The 16,581-nt window shown below is 39.6% G+C and overlaps 1 protein-coding gene across 6 annotated transcripts in view; it reads left to right on the top strand.

Moving 5' to 3' along the window:
• The window catches only part of PPP3CB (protein phosphatase 3 catalytic subunit beta), an 86,356-nt gene extending 70,534 nt beyond the window's left edge, over positions 1 to 15,822 (top strand). For 3 of the 6 annotated variants that reach the window (XM_014601398.3, XM_019497097.2, XM_059729720.1), the window contains 3 exons: positions 2,277 to 2,374; positions 11,580 to 11,609; positions 14,070 to 15,822. In XM_014601398.3, coding sequence (XP_014456884.1) covers positions 2,277 to 2,374; positions 11,580 to 11,609; positions 14,070 to 14,245 — 304 coding nt within the window. In that variant the 3' untranslated portion in view covers positions 14,246 to 15,822. The remainder of the gene's footprint in view (positions 1 to 2,276; positions 2,375 to 11,579; positions 11,610 to 14,069) is intronic. The other 3 variants (XM_006263966.4, XM_019497100.2, XM_059729721.1) reach the window with 1 other exon arrangement.
• Positions 15,823 to 16,581: the final 759 nt, after the last annotated feature.

Genomic DNA, 16,581 nt, shown 5'->3' with positions numbered 1-16,581 from the left:
ATCTTCTAGGCATCTGCATCATAGTCTGGTTAAAATTCTGATATGCAAGTTGTTGTACAAGGTTTTCCCACGCATAATGGAGTTGCAGGATTTGGAGAGAAAATATATTTTTTTATTTTAAGAAATAGTTACTTCTGTGATAGCTTATAGAAGTGGTTCTCAACCTTTTGGGACTCGAAGCCCCTTCTTCCCCTCCCCATAACTTTTGTGAATTGAATGGCACCCAGTTTCAAAAAAACTATATATTACAGTGTTTACTTGCAGAAGACCCAGGAAGTAGGGTGGAGGATTGGTCAAGCAGGAACCAGCCTGAGCCCTGGCACCCTGGTTGAGAGTCACTGGCTTTTAGTATACTTATGAGTGCATCTGGGGTACCACAAGATCCTTTTAAGGGTGCCATCCAATATTAAAAATGTGACTTTAAGCAAAATGATGTTAAGCAAATCCAATTATGTCACAGTAGTTACCTACTAGCAGGCGACAGTCAAACATTGCTCAACTTCAAACAAGTATGTTCTCTAATAGATCAGTGATGCACTAACGAAACAATGTTAACCAGGATGACATTAAGTTAGGAGTACCTGTACCATTAGGTATGTAGATATTTCAGATAGGAATCTATTGTGTCAAAAATCCAGAGGTCTTTGCAACAAAAGAATTGCTCTATTATTTTTCTGTAGTCAAGAAACGAGCGGAAGCTAAGAGCTGGCTTTTTCTGAGGGAAGCCTCCAGTCTAACAAGAGATGCCTTGAGTCTGAAGAGGTTGAAAACCACTACTCTAGAAGCTGGGAAGCTGGGTACAGAATAGGCAATTTCCTCTCGCTTGTTAGTGTTTTGAAGTTTGATCCATGTTGAATCTTGCCATAGGTAATACTATTTACTTGAATAGAAGACAACCCTGATGTAAGATGACCCCTCCATAATTGGATTCTATATATGGGACATTTATAAATTTGATATAATATTCCAGATACAAAATCTAATTATTGGAGGTCTGCCTTGACTTTGTCCCCTTCCCACTGCTACAGCAGGGAAAATAAATCTGTCTGGGGTCAGGTGGCCCCCTTGCTCTCTGCCTCTCCCCCCCCCAACTTTTTCCCTCTGCAACCCCCCCAATTTACTGTCAGACACCCCCCTCTGCCCCCCCATCATATGGAAGTGAGGGGCAAATTTGAAAACACTGACTTTGAAATAAACATGCTTGTAATAAATTACTCTGGCTACCCATAGGCTTAGTTCACCCAGAATTAATGCATTTTACTTTTATTTTGAACTGCTGCCAGTTTTAGCATAGGTATGTCATAACTACACTTCTAAGCAGCACTTTTTTTTCCCTACTTATATCATACAAACTATGCATGATATTAGTCCAAAGCCAAAAGGTTCATTATTTACCATATGGTTTGTTGGGCTGGGCCCCAGCAGAGTCAACAGGATTTCAAGCCATGGTGACTCCACAGTTCAACATGCTCCGTGTGTGTGTGTGTGTGTGTGTGTGTACTTCAGACACCTCACAAAGGGTTCATGTGCTAATTAGCTCCCCACTCATGACTGGAACTGGGTGTTCTTGTCATGAGTCCTGGGATCCTCCAAAAATGTATATATATTTGAGGCCTAAGTCTGGCTCTATCTCATGGAATGCAAGGCCACACTAATCGTGTGTGACAAGCCAAGAGTGGGTGACAGAAGGATTCTGGTTGAACTATCTGGAGTCCTGTTTGGTGATATTTGACAGACACTTAAGGCTGGTGAAGGAACAGGAATAATTGGGAACAAGAAAGAAAGGCACAACTCAGCTGTAGGAATGAAAAAGAAGTTGAAATGTAGTCAGTGTCGAGCCCTTGACTTTAAAGAGAGTCTGCACTGAGGGGGACTGTGTGTAATGGGCACTACCATATTTCTTATTCTGATGGGCTGCACTAAACCTGTCCTTGTGGTGGTAGGTTCCCATCAGTATGTTTGCCCAATATGGACCATGTGTTCTATAGTCATGCTCAGTATTGGCTGTATTTAATCAACCTCATCGTTCAATCAACTTCATAGTTGGTTTCCAGGAGCACATGCTGCATTTAGCAGCAGTTTAATTATATGTATTTAATGTGGGGTTTTTTGTATGTGGATGTAAGATGAGGAGCCTTTTTCCTTTATGCTGATTGGGGGGGGATCTTGTCTTATATTCGATTAACTATGGCACATAGCAAAAAAAAATCCGCTTATTTTACTTTAAGTTTATTGAAATAATTAAGAAACTAGCATTTTTTTTCCTTCAATCATAGGGAGGAGAGTGAAAGTGTGCTGACACTCAAGGGTTTGACTCCCACTGGCATGTTACCTAGTGGAGTGTTGGCTGGAGGACGACAGACCCTGCAAAGTGGTAATGATGTTATGCAACTAGCTGTGCCTCAGATGGACTGGGGCACATCTCACTCTTTTGCTAACACTACACATAATGCATGCAGGGAATTTCTTATGCTTTTCAGTTCATGTCTTAGCGGCTGATACAAGCATAGTATTATGTGTTAATCAGGCAATGTGAAATGGATACCTAACCAGGGTATAAAACTAAAAGCAAATGATTTTAGCAGTGTTAGACCACAATTGTCAGTCTTTGAGCTTCCTTAGTTTAGAATTTTTCTAGTGGCAGGAGTATCTCAGATGTGGGGTGACCTTCTAGAGCAGATTACGGAATCTAGTCATTAGGTTATTACATTACATTACAGATACAGAAAGTGCAATGTAATTTTGCATCTTTACTTGTCCACTTTTTATTTAAACATTTTTGTTACAGACATGTTAGTACTTTTAATTGGCAGATGCCAAATACTTTTTGATGTTAGTATTAACAAACAGCTACAGGCTGCAGAGCTCTATTTTGCACTTCACTGGTAAATTGAAATGTGCTATGTTTTGTACCCTGGTAATTAATGCCAAAATTTGTTCTCCATGTTGTTTGTCAAATGTTTTATGTATAATTGACCTCCCTGAATTGTCCTTGTAACATGCTGTTTCCTTCCTCTGCAGATGTAGCTGCTTTCTTAAATCTGTCTGTCTCTCTCTAGGTATAGATGTATGTCTGTATAAATGTTAAAATTAAACCACTATCCCAGACACTTGTGTCTGTCTCTTGATGTAGAAGCAGCATTGTAGCACCTTGTTTTTGAGGTTTGCTACATTTGCTGCTGCACATTGTCTGTGCATTTTGAACATAAATGTACTTGAAAAATATTTAGTAATTGTTATAAAATCAATCAAGAATAAACGGATTGAATTTAAATCTTGTAAATAAATCAGAATAAAAGGGTGTTTACTAAGTGTGCATATATTTTTGCATGAAAATAAAAAGAACTATATACAAAATATACCTGTAATCTGGCTCATTGAATATTTTGTAGAAGTTGATATTTTTGAGTTTGTTTTAAGCACTGAATCAATCAATTTTTCAGAGGACCCGTAACAGATTAACTAGACATAAGAAAATATTATGATATCCTACAAAATGTATCAAAAGGATGAAGTCCAGATTTATGTGCAATGTGGTGGATAATTGAAATATTATGTTGGAAACTGGACTTCACATCACTGCAGTAGTCTTAAGTATAAACTCCTTGAATGCATTCTAGCTGTCTGCCTAGGGCATGGGTGCAGTGCCCAGTGCTGTCAGTCCTAAGGCTGGTTTTGAGCACTGTTGAAAGATTTGGATATAGTAACAGAATCCTGTTTTTATGCAATCTGTTGTGAAATCAAAGAGTAGCTGCTTTTGCATTTTGTAATTAACACTTACTTGAAATTTTAAAAATTTTCTTTATGATTTTTAACCAGTTTATTGAACTTTCAGCTTATTTGTCAGTGGTCTTTACTAGTCTTGAAACATAAATGTCATATATTTAATAATTTTTGATGGACATATAATGTCTGCAGGCTAAGCTTATATGTCCAGTTTATGTATGTGATTTGTTTTGTGAATGTCTATAACAACAAATGGTGTATGTTCCTCAATCCATTCAGCTCTTCAAATAGCATGTCTTACAGTGTTAGTTTGTATTTTCATTGTTTAGTGAAACACTCTATTGCTTTAAAAAGACAAGTCTGTGCTTTAATTTCCCTTCCCTCATTTACTAGTTTTTCTTCATATTTCATTATCAACATCAGAGAGATGATCAAAGTGACTAGAAAAAGATATGATAACATAGCACATACAACATATTATTATTAGAGGAGAAAAAGCTGGACAGTTGGAAAATATGCAAAAGACAATTTGGGGGGGGGTTTTCTGACTCCAGAATGCTTTGTTGCAGTATTCCTTGATGCATTAAATCATTACATGTGAGTTATATGTCCATGTGACACTTTCAGAATAACTTCAGGTGTTAACTCTCCTCAATGTAGTATGGTATTTTATTTCTTATTGATGCCTGTGCTCCAGTTCTTTTAGAGTTTCTGCTTTTTCTGTACTGTTTCTAACATTAAAAAATCATTAAAGATTTCAAATATAAATATAATGCTCAATTTCAAAACTACAACAGGTAGAGTTTTGAAGTTCCGTAAGTGTAATAGAACCTTAATAATTTACACTTTGCTAAACTATCACAAGACTGGTGAATTCTACATTTCTTGATGAAGATTAATATCCAGTGCTGTAATGAGTTTTCAGATTACAAAGGTTTCATTACTTTTACAAAACCTATTACAGCACAGTAACTTGTAAATTTTGTAGAATTAGAAATAATTATAGTTCATTATAATTGAGAAGATAAAATAACTATAAGTTATGCTGTGTGATCTTTAAGCCTTACATTTATTTTGTTTTTGTTCAGTTGTCAAGTCATGAGATACAATAATTGTTGGTGTTTTTCCCCAGTCTCTCAAATTCTAAGTAGAGTGGTTCTGATTTGGGTAAGGGAGGGGGCAGGTGGGCAGTTTGCATCTGAACGAATTGGCCACTGCTGAACTTTGTTTCCATTATATCTCTTATAGTTCTAGGGTTTTCTGCCTTTGTCTAAGAGATTTGGACTGAAATCAGCACTGATAAAATATATTAGTTAATTTTACATATACTTTATATGCTTATATATAGGTATGGTTATATCAAATTAAACTGCTTTGATTTGAAGCTTCAGAAATGTAATTTGGACCTATCTTCAAATTTTGATCAAGAAATACCTTTAACAGTGTCATAATGAGATTTCAGAGAAGTTGGGCATAGTTTGTTCTTAAAGTGACAAAAAAACTGTACTGGGTTATTCGATTAATAGATTCATAGATTGTAGAGTTGGAAGGGACCACAATGGATCATCATGTCTGACCCCCTGCCCCAGCAGGAAAGAGGACAGAGGTCAGATGACCCCAGCCAGGTTACTATCAAGCCTCCTCTTGAAGACCTCCAAGTTAGGTGATAGTATTATCTCTCTTGGAAGCCCATTCCAGGTTCTGGCCACCCTTACTGTAAAAATATTCTTCCTAATGTCTAACCTAAATCTACTCTCCACTAGTTTGCACCCATTAATTCCTAGTTACTCCCTGGGGTGCCGTGATAAATGGTGCATCACCAGTTCCCTGTTGTCTCCCTTGATAACCTTATAGACGGCTACAACTTAAAGATGTCTCTTGTGAGGACTGAAGAGATCCAGATCTCTCAACATCCCCTTGTAGGGTCTTTCATGGAGGCCACTAATCATGCAAGTGGCCCTTGTTTGAACCTTCTCCAGATTCTCCATGTCCCTCTTGAAGTGCAGTGCCCAAAACTGGACACAGTACTCCAGAGAATATTAGCAGAGAATATGATGGTGGGGAGGGGAGATGGAGACAACAAATACTGCTTTAGTAAGTTGTTGTAAGACCACATCAGGAATATTGTATGTATTAATAAGGCCACTGTAACATGATTTACAGTCCTGGAGAAAAAGCAGCATAGGGCACCAAAATGACACCCAGTATAATATATTTAAATTATGAGGAATTGTCTCAGTGTAAAATAAGAGACTGAGGTATAATAACAGGCATTCTAAGGAAAGTGAAAGGGTTATAGTTTATATTTATCAGTGATAACTAAGGGAACTATCTGAAAATAAATATAAATCAGGAAAGTATAAATCGAGAAGGTAAGAAATAAGGGGCCCCTTGGGACTCGGAGTGGGGGGGCAGCAAAGGCACCTGTCGCAGGACTCAAGTACCTATATACTAATGCTAGGAGCATGGGAAACAAGCAGGATGAACTAGCGCTCCTGCTTGCACAAAACACCTATGACTTAGTAGGGCTAACGGAAACCTGGTGGGATTCATCCCACGACTGGGCGGTACATATTGAAGGTTATAGATTGTACAGAAAGGACAGGGTGGGGAAAAAAGGGGGAGGGGTTGCGCTCTATGTCAATGAGCAATATACATCAACCCTCATCAACACGGAATCCAAGGATGAGGAAGTAGAAGGATTGTGGGTTAGGCTACATGGGGGGCAAGGAGAAAGGGATTTGGTGGTAGGGGTCTGCTACAGACCCCCACACCAAGGGGAAGAAATAGATTCGGGGCTCCTGAGGCAGCTCTTGGAGACCATAAAAGCTAAAGAGGCGGTAGTCATGGGGGACCTAAACTACCCGGACATCTGCTGGGAGACGCAGACAGCAAAGTCCCACCGCTCACGCAGGTTTCTAACCTGTGTACAGGACCCCCACCTGATACAGGAGGTACATGGTCCCACTAGGGGGAATGCCATACTGGATCTGGTATTGGCAACGGGGGATGACATGGTAGGGGACCTCCAGATCGGTAGCCATTTGGGAGACAGTGATCACCTAATAATAGAATTCACCATAAGACGTCGAGTGGGTAAGGTAACTAGTAGGGTGAAAGTGCTAGACTTTAGGAAAGCTGATTTAAATGAACTCGGGCGATTGGTCAAGGACGCACTGCAGAGTAGGAGTTTTGAAGTGATGGGAGCCCAAGAAGGGTGGCTGTGCCTTAAGGAAACGATCCTTTGGGCACAAAGCGAGACGATCCCCATGCGGGTAAAAGAGGGAAAGGGGCCAGGAGGCTTCCCTGGCTGACCAGAGAAATCCAGGGCAGCCTAAGGGCCAAAAGGGGAGCACATAAAAAGTGGAAACAGGGAGAGATCACTAAAGATGAATATACCTCCTCTGCTCATGCTTGTAGGGAAGCAGTTAGGTGGGCCAAAGCTACCATGGAGCTGAGGATGGCATCCCAAGTAAAGGACAACAAGAAATTGTTTTTTAGATATATAGGGAGTAAAAGGAAGGCCCAGGGAGGAATAGGACCCCTGCTAAATGGGCAGAAACAATTGGTGACAGACAGGGGGGACAAGGCTGAACTCCTCAACGAGTTCTTTGCCTCAGTGTTCCTAAGCGAGGGACACGACAAGTCTCTCACTGGGGTTGTAGAGAGGCAGCAGCAAGGCGCCAGACTTCCATACGTAGATCCTGAGGTGGTGCAGAGTCATTTGGAAGAACTGGATGCCTTTAAGTCGGCAGGCCGGGATGAGCTCCATCCGAGGGTGCTGAAGGCACTGGCCGACATCATTGCAGAGCCACTGGCGGGAATATTTGAACGCTTGTGGCGCACGGGCCAAGTCCCGGAGGACTGGAAAAGGGCCAATGTGGTCCCCATTTTCAAGAAGGGGAGGAAGGAGGACCCGGGCAACTATAGGCCAGTCAGTCTCACCTCCATCCTTGGCAAAGTCTTTGAAAAAATTATCAAGGCTCACATTTGCGAGAGCCCGGCAGGACAAATTATGCTGAGGTGAAACCAGCACGGGTTTGTGGCAGGCAGATCATGCCTGACTAGTCTCTTTTTATGACCAGGTTACGAAACGCCTGGACACAGGAGGAGGGGTGGATGTCGTATACTTAGACTTCAGGAAGGCCTTCGATACGGTATCCCACCCCATACTGGTGAACAAGTTAAGAGGCTGTGACTTGGATGACTACACAGTCCGGTGGGTGGCGAATTGGCTAGAGGGTCGCACCCAGAGAGTCGTGGTGGATGGGTCGGTTTCGACCTGGAAGGGTGTGGGCAGTGGGGTCCCGCAGGGCTCGGTCCTTGGACCAATACTCTTTAATGTCTTCATCAGCGACTTGGATGAGGGAGTGAAGTGTACTCTGTCCAAGTTTGCAGATGACACAAAGCTATGGGGGGAAGTGGACACGCCAGAGGGCAGGGAACAGCTGCAAGCAGACCTGGACAGGTTAGACAAGTGGGCAGAAAACAACAGAATGACAGGTTGGACAAGTGGGCAGAAAACAACAGGATGCAGTTCAACAAGGAGAAATGCAAAGTGCTGCACCTAGGGAGGAAAAATGTCCAGCACACCTACAGCCTAGGGAATGACCTGTTTGGTGGCACGGAAGTGGAAAGGGATCTTGGAGTCCTAGTGGACTCCAAGATGAACATGAGTCGGCAGTGTGACGAAGCCATCAGAAAAGCCAATGGCACTTTATCGTGCATCAGCAGATGCATGACAAATAGATCCAAGGAGGTGATTCTTCCCCTCTGTCGGGCGCTGGTCAGACTGCAGTTGGAGTACTGCGTGCAATTCTGGGCGCCGCAATTCAAGAGGGATGCGGATAACCTGGAGAGGGTCCAGAGAAGGGCCACTCATATGGTTAAGGGCCTGCAGACCCAGCCCTACGAGGAGAGACTAGAGAAGCTGGACCTTTTCAGCCTCCGCAAGAGAAGGTTGAGGCGCGACCTTGTAGCTGCCTATAAGTTCATCACGGGGGCACAGAAGGGAATTGGTGAGTATTTATTTACCAAGGTGCCCCTGGGGGGTTACAAGAAATAATGGCCACAAGCTAGCAGAGAGCAGATTTAGATTGGACATTAGGAAGAACTTCTTCACAGTTCGAGTGGCCAAGGTCTGGAACGGGCTCCCAAGGGAGGTGGTGCTCTCCCCTACCCTGGAGGTCTTCAAGAGGAGGTTAGATACGCATCTAGCTGGGGTCATCTGGACCCAGCACTCTGTCTTGCCTCTGGAGGGGGTCGGACTCGATGATCTATTGAGGTCCCTTCCGACCCTAACATCTATGAATCTATGAATATTGGCATGAATATAGAAGAAAATCCTTTTATGGATTATTCAAGAGACATGTACACTTATCCATTGCCTTTGTCCGTTTCTAACATTTTTACATTGTTATGCTTTTAATAGCTATATAGTCTACATAAGCTGATAAGAGAGAATGTTAAAATAATGAAGTTCAAACAAAACATGATAGCCTCAGATATGATTTCTTAGTAAATGTGAATGCAAGTTACCATTTTAACAAACCAAGATCTGATTCAGCAAGGTACTTGAACAGAAGCCTAAATTTACATTTTTTGAGTAGTCTCACTGAAATTGTTTGGAGTCAGATACTTAAGAATTTTGCTGAACCTCATGCCTTAATTACCAGTCTGACCAAAGTGAGCTCTGGTTCAAGAAGACTCATGCTACACATCTCTGATTTAGTTAGTCTTTAAGGTGCAAACCAACCCTGCCTTCTACCATTCTGGCTATTGTTCAGAGGAATTGGGAAGGTTTTGGTTTTTCTTATTAGCCTGAGTTTTGCATCAATACAGGTCTTTTATTACAGGGCTCTTGCAACTGAAGATGGTATAAAATATCATAGGTTTAGTACCTTGAATATCTGTGGATTATAATTCTAAACAAAATGAATTGGGAACTTTTCTTGAGGAAGAATTTCAGGATCAGACATTAGTATATTATGGTACTGTTGTGTGAAGAGTCTGGATTTATTAAGCATACACTTTTAACATGGAGACATCTATGTAGAAACTAAGTGATAAAATATCTTCTGGATTAAGATTTTGCAGTCTTATAAAAGTGGTATTTTCCAGTCAGTTCATTAATGCTCATCAGTGTGACAGACTGCCTTCTTGTAACTTTATATCCTAAGATTTCTGAAACAATAGTGGTTCAAGTAGAATTAATTCAGGTAACAACTTTTGAAATTTGTGTCTGACCAAACTACATAATTTACAGAAGTTAATCAGTATCCATGATCTTTTAAGGAAAAGATTGAAAGCAAAGACCTCACAAGTAACAGGAAATGGTAGAAAAAGGTGTAATTCTGTCGTTTTATATTTGTAAGGCAAACTGGCACTTATTATGATAACAAACTATATTTGATTAGATTTTAAAATAGTTCTAGACCATTTTTAATTTTTGCCACTTAGAAACAGTTTTTTTTCTTAACATAAACATGAAATCATTCTTCCAAGTTGCCTTTTAATTTAAACTTGGTATTGTATCTCATTTATTTGGATTTGAAGTACAGGAACCCTCTAACTCCAAACATCCAATACATAAAAGTTAAAATGGTATGTTATATATGTAAGCTATCAGTACGGGTTTTAGAATACAAATACCTGTTTTCCAAAGTACCCTTCTAGAAATTATTGGCATTTGCCAACACCATGATTTCAAGTCCTTTTGTTGATAATTCATATACCTGCTAATTTTGTTCCCCAAGATTCACTCAAATAATTCCTCTCTTACAATTCCTTTTAGTAAGTTGGATTAGCATTATGTAAATTATCTACTACATGGAAGATTTTTAAATGACTGAGTTAGATATAGGACAGATGGATAGATGCGCAGAACCATTTATGAGCCAATTTTAGAATGTTGCTTGAGATTTTACTATTAAGACTTTTAGCAACAAGGCTGTACTAATAATTTTGCATGAAAGCCTTATAGATGTTATAGCTATGCTTTCTGCACATGCAAGGTAGTGAAAAATCTTTTGCTCTAAAAATGTTACAGCTGTTTTCACAGCTACTTAATTTAAAAAACACTGACTAGTCAGTTCAATCTTTGAAATGTTCACACTGAAAATTCACTAGCCCACCAAGCTTGATCAGAGAGCATTTGCCCCAAATCTCTTCCAGTTGTAAATAAATATCTTGGTTGATTCCCCTAAATCTTCCTTGACATTGGTCACTTCTTAAATGTGACTTGCCAGAATTCATTTTTATGATCTTAAATCTGTCTTTTATTGTTGGATATTATTGGGACTGCAAGTATCCCTTTTTAGCTCAGAATGCAACACAAAAACTAAGTTCAGCTTCTGAATGTGAAAGGCTCTTTATTTAATAAACATAAAAAACCAGCCAGTTAAATTAGTATTTTTTCATGTTAAAAAGAATTGGTCATATTAACCATATTCCTTGGTAATGTCACAAAGCTAAGTATTATACTGTAGACCTTTAAAAAAGAAAGAAAGAAAGAAATCTGAAAGAGTGAGTTAAAATTCAAACTCTGCCCCTTACTTTAACAGTATTGGGGTTGTATATTGAGTATTTTATGTGAGTAATACATTTGCCAGTCATGTAAGTTTGTAAATGAAGCATATATGAATGTTACATTTGATAAATTGTGTCTCCCAAGATATAGGAGTAGTTTCACTTTAAATTTTTTTAAAAAAAATCTTAATTTGCACTATAAAATAATTGCAATCTAATCTGGTTTGGTATAATATATTAAATTGATCATTGCCTTTTCTGCTATGCGATATTACACTCTTCATCTTTCTCATTCATTTTGCATGCATCTGCTCACTTCTGTACAGCCACTGTAGAGGCAATTGAGGCTGAAAAAGGTATGATCAGAGTCTTTGCAATTGGCAGAGATCTGTGGTGTCTGGGAGGGAGATCAAAAGTATTCTGTGTGGGTGTGACTTATTTTCAACTTGCACAACCAGTATGAACCATTTGTATTGATTCATCCCTTTTACATGTAACATTCATTTCTTGCTTTCAGATGATTATCATCTTTAGTAATATTTTAGGAAAATTCTTATTACTTTACACACATTAGACTTTTGCTTTTTTTCTTCTGTATGCATACATGCGCGCGCATGTTCACATCTGTGTGTATGTTGTAATGTGTGCTGATGTTTCTTGAAATTTTTAAAAATGATAGTGTTGAATTTGGGGTTTTTCTGCATTCAACTACAATTTCTATTATGTCGGGGCTTTTTTTAGGGGGGCATTGATTTATGCATGTTTCTTTTGATAAAGTTTATTTTTAGTTGGGTTTAAATCTGATATTCTCATCACTTTCCATAACACATCTGGTAGTGCAAGATATGTTCCTGGTTTTACTGTGACATTTTGAGGTAGCTGTTGACCAAAATTGTTAATAATATATATATGGACTTGACAGTATAAGGTAGAGGTGCATCAATACATCTGTCTATATATCAGCACCAATAAAAGGAAAATTGATGTTATTGGCAATTGGCATTTTTTGGCTGATGTGGCAGATAATGCCATCAATAAATACCATGTGCATGTGCACAGCAGCAGCAATCATGCAGCCAGCCCGGCACCTTTAAGAGCAGTGTCCAGCTGGTAAGTCTGTTGAGGGGGAGGGAAGGGACGTGGGAGGGTACATTGAGGCCCCTGTGATGTGGGAGTGGGGCTAGGGCAGGCGTTGCCCAGGTGGGACAGGGCATGGGATGGAGCCATGAGTGGTTCATCCAGGTGGGGCACAGGGAGGGGGCAGCTTCTGCTGCTACACACATCCCCAAGGGAGGTATAGGGGCCTTGTGCCCCCCAGGTCTGTGCATGGGGCATGGGCAGGCTGCTGTTACAGGCTGGGGGTGGTCCCAGGCTCTTTCTGGCAGGGGAGGCTGGGCTGGGACTGTGTTTAGGGCGGGCAGCGGTGGTGCTGGGGGGGATTACAGGGGATACCCACCCCATAGACCCAGTCCCACTGCCATCATCGCCACCTGCCCTGAGTGCAGCCTCAGCCCAACCATCACCAGGAACAGCCCGACGTTGCCTCTGGCCTTCACTGGCAGCCTCGCCTCGCCCCGCACACAGGTCCAGGGGGCGCAACGCCGCTGTGCCTGCCCCAGGGATGCGTACAAGAGGGGGAGCCACCCCCTACTCCCTGTACCCCCTGGAGGAACCGCTTGTGGCTCCATCCTGTGTCACCTTGGCTGGGCAGTGCCTGCCCCAGCCCCACTGCCTCCCTCGCTGCGGAGGTGTCTATCTGCTCCCCCCACCCCTTCCACCCTAACAAACTTACCAGCTGGACGCTACTCTTTAAGCTGCCAGGCTGAATATCAGCAATCGGATTGGTATCAGCCGATTATGACTCATTAATAATCAGCCATCAGTATTGGCTCAAAAAATCTTCATCAGTACACCCCTAGTATAAGGCATAATGAATTGCATGGATTATCAGTGATGCTGTACTAGGAAACAATGCTGTTGTGTAAAAACAACACTATAAAAAAATCTTGCCTATACAAAATACTCAGCTTTGGGTTGCTGGTGATGATGAAGATCCTTTTCCCTAGGTATTTTGATTTCCATATGTGCAAGGGATCGAGTCAGTAGACTTCATGCACACAGTAAAGGATATCCCAAAGACTGCAGGCTATAGGCAAACAAGATCAGGTATAGATTCACCTAGAGGTGTTTCCTTCCTCGTTCATTTAGAATGATAGGTAAATGAGGAATATCTGCTTTCCTGTTTAAAGCAGCTTGTTGACTTAAAAGACTGTAGTTGTGTCCATTTCAGCCATCCACATGATAAGCACAGTCAGAGCCATATCCTGCAGTTTTGTCTGCGTGAAAACTGTTGGACCAGGACATAAGCCTGTATGCAGGATGTGAATACATTATTGTTGTTATTATTTTAACACTTTTGCTGCTTTGCCTCCACTACACTTGCTGTGCTGCTTATATCCTGTTGACTTTCTGTTGAAGTTAGGGGGATGTTAAGATAAGCCTGATCCACTCAGCAGCAAAAACAATTGGTGTTATACCACCTGGACACTCCAGGAACAGTCAAAGCAATCAAGTGGCTTTAAGTCCCTTGATTCCTACCTGCAAAATATTTGCCATGCACTGTTCTATATCTCAAGTTGAAATCATGATTGTCAGTGGACATTCCAGGAAAGCGGATTAGATAAGCAGTTGTAAAGCAATAACAAGTTCCTTTGGCTAGTTTCTTAGCTATCCTTTTAATATCATTTTATTAGAAAAAGTATATGTTTTCAACTTATTTTTCCATTACTGACATATCAAATTTGCATTTTGTTAAGCAATACGAGGATTCTCTCCGCAACATAAAATCTGCAGTTTTGAAGAGGCAAAAGGTTTGGATAGGATCAATGAGAGAATGCCACCAAGAAAAGATGCTCTTCAGCAAGATGGTATTAGTTCTGTAAACACAAATGCCAACGGAAACAATGGAACTGGTAACAACAATGCACAGTGACTACTCCAACTTCTGGTTTACTCACATATATCTCGCCTGAGAATTCCTAGATTTACTGCTTTCTGACATGACAACAGATGAAATAGCCAGGGGGATCAGTCAAACTGACTACTTAATGTGATATGGAAAACAACCTGATCCCACTGAAGAGCACCATCATGCTTTTGAGACAACCGCCCCTCTGTATAAGTGATGACTTGAACATCTCTTCGGCATGCTTCTTGTATTGGCAGAAAATCCATCGCTGACTGCTGAACCTTGGAGAGATCTGGGAAAATAATTGGGCTGTTATCATTAAAGCACATCTAGACTAGCATCTTATGCTTATCATTGTCAACACTTTTAAGTTTACAAATGGGATGTTCTTTTCAGTAGAGCTAGATTTTTTTTAAATCAGACTTTTAAATACAGCCCTTAGAGCTAACTATTTATTAATGGACATTGGTCTCATGAAATGTCTTTAAAAGATAGAATAGAATGGTCTTAAAAAATCTGAGGCTGCAAAAAACTGTATTTTAAATAGAGAAAAATGCCAAAAATCTCAGTTGGTCATTCTATAAAATGCTGACCTCAGGTGCACTCCTTAGATACTGCTAATTCTGTATTTTGTAGTTATGGCTTATCAGAAGATTTCTACATAGGAAAGTTTATTACTTGAACACAGATTTAAAAAAATATATTTAATTTAGAAACTTTTTTGCCCAGCTTTTTCAAAACTCGCCCCACCTTGAAAAAAAAATTTAAATTATATATATCTATATATATCTATAGGTATATATAGATAGATATCTATATAGATATATATAGCTATATAGATATATATCGCTATATAGATATATATATATACACACACACTAATTTTAAAGTGAAAAATCATGGAACTGCTTAATTTTAAGGTACTTTTAATTGAACTTTGTACATTATGTTGAAGTAAATTTTGATTCATATCAAGTCTGTAAAGCTTGGCATTGTATTTTGTGTATGCATGTTTTAATTTTGCAAAATATTTAATATATAGGCCTATGATGTACATCTATAGGTTACATAGATGTTATTGGTACTTTTAGTTTATTGTGAGTATTACAGTTGCATAAATAGCTAATCACTGGGCTGAATAGCTGCAAGCTTTTTATTATTTTTTAACTCTGTAAAGGAAACTGAAAATGTTATGGAAATACTTTTGTTTAGGCAATGCAGCGCATAAGTAATTGCTCTGTTCAACTGCTAAGGCATTAGTGAAAGTGTAAAATCGAGACTGCATGTATTTTGATAGCTACAGGACTGCTTGGTTAAAATTAAAACTGAAATTCTATGCCGATTTGTTCACAAATACTGAACTGTACTGATTGCCACTGTACTTTTGTTATATATTTTGACATTTGCTACCTTTCTCATCCCCTGGAACACAACTTGAAACTTAAGTCACTTGAGTTCATCTCCCTTTTTTTGTTTGCCATAAGGTACAATCTGTATATATACCCCTGTCTCAGTCAAAAATTTTATGCATGTTCTGAACTATTCAAGTATTTTATAAACAGTAGCACACAATAAATTTTGTGCATGGGCTGCGGCTCCTATCTTTGTGTATTGGTTTTATTTTGAACGCTTAGGTCTAATCAGACCCAGGTTATTTTAAAACTTGAACAGTATTTCTAAATCTTTTTAAAATCAGAAAAGTTTAATGAATGTAACCTGAGAGGGCAGGCTTAATTTATTTTCTGAGCAATTTTTTAATATAATTGAAGCCAAAAATTTAACTTGAAGTCCTGCTGCTTCCAGGGAATGTTAATATTTTATTAATGAGATTTTAGAAACACAACACCTAAGAATTTCTGTATTAAATTTTACGTTCATTATAGGTTTGTACAGACCTATATATAATGTGCAATGCTAGGCTCTGCTCAAAAGAATAGCTGTTTACTGCGTTTTCTCGTATGTGAGGACTGTGCATGATCATTTGGGATGTGAACTAAGGTGATGTTTTTGATAGCAGGTAATATCAGAGTCAATCTTTCTGGCCAGTTTTGATTAACGGCAAATGAGAAAATCTACTGAATGTTACCACCAGAGTATATTAACCACAAAATTGTTGGAATAGTGGTGATGGCTGATACATCCTGAAAACTTGAGTTAATATTTAAGTTTTACTTCATTTTAGATGCAGTGTAATTGGGAACAACCATTCAAATGGTTGGAATACAGAAACCCAAGATCCAGACAGTGGTGTTATCAGTCCAGTGTGTTTCTGGACTCTCACTAGTTTGTGATATGTGACGTTGGGAAAGAGAAAAATGGGCACCTTTATTACAAAGTTTTTTTTTTTATCAGAGGAACAG

The sequence above is a fragment of the Alligator mississippiensis genome, chromosome 6, assembly GCF_030867095.1.
Source record: "Alligator mississippiensis isolate rAllMis1 chromosome 6, rAllMis1, whole genome shotgun sequence".
Classification (NCBI taxonomy): Eukaryota; Metazoa; Chordata; order Crocodylia; family Alligatoridae; genus Alligator; species Alligator mississippiensis.
The sequence above is the reverse complement of the archived record's forward strand: the minus strand, read 5'-3'. Positions and strand labels throughout refer to the sequence as shown.